This window comes from Procambarus clarkii, chromosome 23 (genome assembly GCF_040958095.1).
Source record: "Procambarus clarkii isolate CNS0578487 chromosome 23, FALCON_Pclarkii_2.0, whole genome shotgun sequence".
Lineage (NCBI taxonomy): Eukaryota > Metazoa > Arthropoda > Malacostraca > Decapoda > Cambaridae > Procambarus > Procambarus clarkii.
This window is the reverse complement of record NC_091172.1, coordinates 13,229,138-13,236,901: the sequence shown is the minus strand read 5'-3', so window position 1 is coordinate 13,236,901 and position 7,764 is coordinate 13,229,138. Positions and strand designations below refer to the sequence as shown.

The 7,764-nt window shown below is 38.2% G+C and overlaps 1 protein-coding gene across 1 annotated transcript in view; it reads left to right on the top strand.

Moving 5' to 3' along the window:
- The first annotated feature begins 1,936 nt into the window (after positions 1 to 1,936).
- Positions 1,937 to 7,764, top strand: part of LOC123764086 (intermembrane lipid transfer protein VPS13A) — a 275,027-nt gene continuing 269,199 nt past the window's right edge. The window contains 4 exon segments of the mRNA XM_045751613.2: positions 1,937 to 2,131; positions 2,812 to 2,994; positions 3,237 to 3,362; positions 5,367 to 5,514. Coding sequence (XP_045607569.2) covers positions 2,845 to 2,994; positions 3,237 to 3,362; positions 5,367 to 5,514 — 424 coding nt within the window. The 5' untranslated portion in view covers positions 1,937 to 2,131; positions 2,812 to 2,844.

The following is a 7,764-nucleotide window of genomic DNA, read 5'->3' as shown; positions in this document are numbered from 1 at the left end:
AACTTAGTACCACCTAATTAACTCAATGTAACCTACCTCACCCCTAAATGTCAACTCATGTCTACGATTTTAAACAATGTTGTTTGTTGACCAAATTGTATTTTTGCTTTTTTCTGCCATGTTACCCCCTCCCCCCCTCTTTTTTTCATTTTTTTCTTATTTTTTTTCAACACAATTTATACTTTAATCTCAATTAGTATTAAGTTTTAGTCTTAGTGTTTTTCCTGCCCCAAATGCTTTGCGTAATAGTGGCTTTAGGCATTGTATGTACTAGCTCTATCTATAAATCCATCACCTTTTGTATTTCCTAGGGGCCTCGTAGAGGAACCCAGGGTCGTAACAATCAGGTAAAGTTTCCTGACGACAATTATGTTTAAAACCGTGCAGCGGTTTCTTCTCCCCTGCTGTATCCCTGATATCTACTAGAGCAAGAGCAGGACACGCTACAAGAAACAATGGGGCGTAAGAAACGAGCATCACGAGAGGTGTCCGTCCCTCTTTACCTGGTCGGCCATCACTAGTTAGTATCTGTACGGCTAAAAGGGCAGTGAGTTCATTTCGCGGTGGACACCGGCTCACGCGACACCCTCGTTACGGTTCCCATTATGAAGAAACATGGCTTGGAGGCCGTAATGGGCAAGGATTTTAAGCGTTTAGATAAAATGGAGTCCATAGACATAAATGATAACGAATGGAAGCCAATGGACTTCTCAAAGATCTACAATGGGGTCCTGAAAGCTAAACCTTATTTCCGGAGAGCACATTTATCCCTGGATGCAGAGATCTATGTTGCTGATTTACCCGCAGATGAAGCCTTACTGGGCATGGATATTTTAGTTGCACATAACTGTTCAATAATCAACGACCTGAAAAATCCCCGACTAATAATACGGCCACTGAAAAAGCACAAGCTGCAGAATACAAAGTACTTTGTCACAAACTACAATTCCATCAGACTCAAAACCAAAATAAACGGCAAGAGATCAACGGCTTTTCTGGACACCATTTTCTGGCGTCCATAACTATGAGCAGACGTTGTGCCAGAAAACTATAGGCCTTAAAATTGAATCGTGTGAAATAAAAGAAGTGACAAATTTGCACATGACATTATTAGGTAGGTGACATTATTTCAGTCGCACCAGGTAGCAAAATCAAAACTCGGCCCCCAACTAAAACGCAAAAAGTCATCCAGTGACCTCCGGCAGAGCGGAAGCCAGCCACCCACCACAGCTGAGGGCACACCAGGAGCCCACCAAGACCCACCAACCCCCGGCACCTCTCGGCCAAGCCGGCCCCTGAACACCGTCACCCCGCCGGGAGAACCAACCAGAACACGGCAAAAAAATCTATCAACAATCCCGTGACCCAAGGCGATATGTGCGCCAGGCGTCGTACAATCAGACCGTTGAAGAGGGATACCAACGGCAGTAGCAAAGCCAAAACGCGAAAACAAGACGTGATCCGGCGGCTCCCAGGCGGAGGAGGTGTCCAGACGTCCGCTCAGCGTCAAGGTTGAACCAGGAGTCCCACGCTCTGTGTACGAAGTGATCGGAAACCGTGACGTCATATGTAAACAATAGCACGCTGAGACTAGTCGAGTATAAACAATAACATTGTACGGCTGGCGTACCCTGGCGTATGTACCCTGGCGTATGTACCCTGGCATGTCACTACTATGTATGTCAACAACAAAGAGATGCGCAGCTAAAAGGAAAAGAAGGTCGTGAGTATAATTCCTTATCTTTATTAACGTCTAATAAACGTCGGATGATTAGCGGTTTAATAAAAACAAATACTAACCTGTATTGTGAATAAAAACTGTAGTGTTATTTTTCATAACATTAATTGCATCTTTTATTACTATAATTATTATATTATTATTATTGTTGTTGAGTCTAATATGAGTTCTCGTGGTAATAGCGTGAATAGATGACTCGAGCAGCTACCTGATTATGAGATAAGATACCCAATTTCCTCTGGTGGTGTTTATAGCCATGAGAAAACCTTCACTCTGATAAGGTTCATCATATTATTAATCTTAAGGTAGTGAACTAAACTTCACATGTTATGTGGAGTGAGTGCAACCTTGTACAGTTTATTGGGAACCTCAGTCTGGGACAAGCTTGACTTTGTAAGTAAAGTAAATTTTATTCAGGAAAGTACATACATAGTTGTTTTACAAACATAATGTTGGATTTATAGATAGAGCTAGTACAGTACATACAATACCTAAAGCCACTAGTACGCATAGCGTTTCGGGCGTTTTGTAGTGAAGTAAATCATAATTTCATTGTATTTTTATACATAGCCATGCTTTTAACAAATAGAATTTTAATATTTTCGAGCAATTGCAATGTTTCAGGCATCATTGGTGACCAACCCATCTCTGAGAAAATGTAGAACTTTAACATAAACATAAACATTTTATTTAATAATTAATGATAAGAATTTATTGTATCGGGGGATAGGCAGCCAGAGTCTATTCATACACGTTAGGCTTATAACGAAGGCCCCCATCACCCCCTGAGGTCAAATTGCTGACCCTCCAGGATGCAACCCCCCAAAACATGCTGACTAACTCCTGGGTACCTTCTTACTACTAGGTGGACAGGGGCATTAGGTGATAGGAAATGCACTCAATCATTTCTGTCCTGCCCAGGATTCTATCCCAGAATTTTCGACTGTGAGTCGAGAATGAACCCGACTGTATACAGTAGTTCAGTCAGAGATATTTATTTTGAATTTCATGTTTTAATTTAACATTTTATCTATTATTTCTTCATTTATTGCACTGTAATTTATCTTTTCCAGCAGACAATGTTATAAAAACATTGGTAATACATAATGGAATGGTTAACAAAGAAGGTGGTAGCTGCTCTGGTCAATCGATTTTTTGGACAATATCTGGAAGATGTTAACACACAAGAGGTGAATGATGCCCTCTTGTCAGGTCAGGTCAATCTCACCAACCTCAAGATCAGACGGGATGCTCTGGTGAGTGTGTCTTACATTGAATTCAAGAATCAGTTAGCTGTCAAGTTATATATAATAGTTGACAAACTAGTCTTCATGCTTATACTGAAACAACCATTCTTTTAGCAAAAATGTAACCCTTTCAGTCCGTCTGATATTTTTACACTTCTCAGTGATGTACTGAATTGAAAAAGCATTTTATATTAATAGGCATATTTTCTTTTTAAATTTTGAATAATTATTTTTTCTTGCTTATCCAACAGTCTTTTCTTGATGTGTTCTATGGAAGTCCACTCCCCATACAAGTAAAGAAGGGCATAATTGGCAGAATATCACTCACTATTCCTTACAGTAGTTTCTTCACACAACCAGTGGTGATCAATATTGATGTGAGTAACTTTTTGTTGTTAGTAATTCATTCAAGTTCTCTTGTGTGATATGAATAAATATTATTTAAGATTTATTATATGTATACTATAAGATTTATTATATGTATACTGTATATATACATATAATATATATTTATTATGTATATATATATATATATATATATATATATATATATATATATATATATATATATATGTATATATATATATATATATATATATATATATATATATATATATATATATATATATATATATATATATATATATATAATGTTGAATATGATTGAAAGGGTTAGATTAATCATTCTAACACAATTCTTCCTAATATTTCTTATGTTTTTCTTCACTGTCGAGGGAAGTTGAAAAATTAACTCTCCAAAGTTCATTTTTACACTTTATTATGGTCTGATGCCTAGGGATACATTTCACAAGGCACCCCTTACATTTTCAAAGGCAAATTTACATGCATTTGCAAAGGATTATATTATCTTGGGGGTGAGGTGATACAGGACGTGAATAAGAGGAACAAATGGATGAATCACAATGGATATTAATAGGCTATTACATGCACGATCATAAGCAGTTTATATTCTTGCTGCTACTGTCTCTGTGTTGGTTCGGGGTCTTGAAGTGGGTAGAAAGTAATTATGTGTTAACTAGTTGTTGATTGCTGGTCTTGACTTTTTGATGTTTAGGGCCTCGCTGATGTCTAGTCTTCTGTTGTCGTTATACCTGTTGATTATTTCAGTGTTGCTTGTTAAGATGTCTCTGGTGAGGTGTGGTTGTGTGAGGAGATTATATGCTCCTTGATGGAGCCCTGTTGTTTGTGCATTGTTAATCGCTTAGAGAGAGAGAGAGAGAGAGAGAGAGAGAGAGAGAAGAGAGAGAGAGACGTTGTTGTCTTGCCTATATACGGAGATCTTTGGGGCTGACAGTCCCCAAGTGGGCATTTGAAGGCATAGGCAACATTGATCTCTTTTAAGGGGTTCTGTTTGGTGTCTGGAAAGTTCCTCATAAGTAGGTTAATGTCATTTACTTAATAATGTCATTTACCTCGCTGTGTCTTGCATGCCATCTTCCTGTGCTTTGGCAAAGCAGGCCATGCTGGCCGTACCTGTCGACCACTGCCTTGCCGCAAATACACCTGTATTTGGTGTGGATTGGGGCAGCGAGGCGGAGAGCCACAGCAATTTGGAAAGCCTGGTGAGACTCGTGCTGGTTGCTGACATGGGTTGTTAATAGGCATTCACCTGCATTGGGAGCTGCTACAGTTCTAAGTTTAGCAGTGTGGTGTGGTGTTGTTGCAGCTTCTAGGCATGTTGCAGCTGCTTGGTCTACAATGGGGCCCTCCCAGCTGGGTTGCTTGCGAGTTTCAGAAGGTAGTGGTTGGAGTGCTGGTCCTGCAATAGAGACCCATTTTGTAGTGCAGTCTGTTAAGCTGGGATCTTGTACCTCTGCCTATTGATCTAGGTAATCGGGTAGGATTTTCTTCACCATGTTGTCAGATGCTACTGAAGAGGACAGGAATGCTGGTACAGCAATTTATATATATGCAACAATGATCACAAAAGCACTTATCCAAGTATGTAGAGACACCACACTCTGTCCCAGTCTCAGTTTTTAATCACTGTTTTTCAATTATGTGTACATTAATTAATAGCTATTCAACACAAACATTACATTGTATAATTAATAAGTAAAACAATGACCTTTGAAACATCCAAGATAAGCATGAGTCTGTTCCTTCTGCATCACTACTGTATGTCATTACTCTCAAGTGTGGTGTCAAATGACAAAAAAAAAAATCTGACTTCCTCCTATAGCATGCAAAAAAAGAAAGATTTTTTTAAGGATTTTGTGATAAATTATCAGATATGATTACATCTTTTTTCGTTAAAAGTTGGTTATTTGTTTGAGACAACTGAATTCAAAATTATGTTTTTGCTTAGTTGATTGAATTGATAACTGATTGATTTTAAATTTGGATTGTGTAATTTTTAGGATGTGTTTTTACTCGTAACACCGGTATTAGAATATGACGAAGAACGAGAGAGAGATCTTGACCGTGCCAGGAAACGACAAACCCTGGCATACTTGTTTCCTGACCTGATGCCCATTGATGATATGCAGGATTCTACTAGCCTCTGGGGTATGTTTTAAGACTTTGTTTATATGTTTCTTATAATTACTTATACAAATGCAGCAACTATTCTTTAAAGAGATTTAAGAAGCTCTATATGTTAAACATGAGACTTGTAAAAGAAATATAATTTAACTTGTTAACTAATTTTGATATTTTGATATTTGCTGACTATTAAAATGTTGTATATTTAAACAACTTACTTGGCAACTTTTGTTTTCCTCATACCAAACTTAAGCTTTCACCTATTTATAATGAAAGGGAGCTAATATACAAACATCATCTTCACTCTAAGACCAAATTGAATTACTCAGATTAGGCAAAATTGTAATTCATTTTGACAATAAAGATGTTAATAAATTTTTTAGAAAAATAAAAAAGTTAACACTTTAGCGCTCTGGGCGCATGACCTCCCCACTACCCCAGGTGGATTTGGGCATTCCACGGGAGCACGCGGTAATTCTGAGAAGTGTATACTCCTTTCAACTTTGTCACCTCAATTCTCGTCCTAAGATATTCAATTTGGTATCAATGTGTTCGCAATAGAATTCTCTAGAGGAGTAAATGCATATAAACTCCAAAAGCCCAGCTTACCACCCGCAGCAAACAGAAAAAGTGCGAGCGAGTGGCCCGGGAGCGTGCTAGAGCGATAAAATGTGTACACTCTTCACTTTGGTCACCTCAATTCTTGTCCTAGGTCTTTCATTTTGGTATCAATGTGTTTGCAATAGAATTCCCAACAGGAGTATATGCATATAATGTAAAAAAAATGCACTGCGCTCCACCCGCCGACAAGATGAAAGAGAGCGCTGCGCCACCCCATGGCTCCTCTCATTACATTAGAGAGCGCGGTAATACTGAAAAGTGTATACGCGTTTCAACTTTGTCACCTCAGTTCTCGTCCTAGGATTTTCAATTTGGTATCGTTGTGTTCGCAATAGAATTCTCTACAGGACTAAATGCATATAAAGCCCAAAAGCCCTGCGAGAAAGTGAAAGCATGTTACTCGGGAGCGCGCAAGAGCAATAAAATGTGTACACTCTCTTTACTTTGGACATCTCAATTCTCGTCTTAGATCTTTCATTTTGGTATCATTGTGTTCGCAATAGAATTCCCTACAGGAGTATATGCAAATATAAAGTCCAAAAGCCCAGCGTACCACCCACAGCAGAGAAAGTGACGGAGCATTACCCCAGTGAGCGCTAATAAAGAGCAATAAAATGAGTATACTCTTTTCAACTTTGTTACCTCAATTCTGGTCCTAGGTCTTTCATTTTGGTATCATTGTATTCACAATGAAATTCTCTACGGGAGTACTGTATATGCATATAATATCCAAAAAACGTGGCAAGACCTTCCCGAAAATGCCGCTACATTGCCAAACCGAGGACTCAATGCTGAGTCCTTATTGGACTTCCCTCTATTTAACGGAAGACTCAATGCTGAGTTGTCACCGAGCAAAAGTGGTTTAATTAATTAATTAAAATTATATTGATAGTTATAGTTATAAATTTCAACATACAGTGTAACCTTGGTATTCAAACAGCTCCCATATTGAACTTTTCTGCATTCGGATGCAGTATTCATGTTTGGTATTTATCCGTTTGCTTGTCATTGACACATAAATACGCATCCCATACACGTCAGTTTTGCCATAGCTGTTGTTCAGTGCACAACCCACTACACTTTTCTCTTAAATATTTTTTATATTTTTGATATTCTTAGTGTAAATAAGTCACCATGTCACCTAAGAAAGTTAGTGATAAGAGCCAAGCAAAAAGAACAATGGTTATAACCATGATAGAGATAAAGAAAGACCTAAGTATGAAAGTGGTGCTCATGTGTCTGCTCTTGTTACCGAGTTCAATATGCCTAAATCAAGTTCTTTAATAAAAGAAGTGTGTTCAAAAGGGTGGGGGGGGGGGGGCAGGTGCAAAGTTTTCTTGAAAACTATCACCCTGACAAAGCTGTGACAACGGTGTTATAAACCTGTTGAATGACAATGCTATGTCTCACTTTAGAAAAAAAATTTAATGTCTCACTTTAGAAAAAAAATTTAATGTCTCACTTTAGAAAAAAAATTTAAGTGCAGGCAAAAGCAATCATCCTTGGACAAATTTCTCATAAGAAAAGCATCCAGTGAGTTTAATGAGGGAAACAGAAAAGAGAGAGAACCCCAAAAGCACAACCACCAGAAGTTATTATGGTAGGGAACTCCCCTGCCAAAGAATAACATCTCTCTTCCTCTTCCTGCTTCAT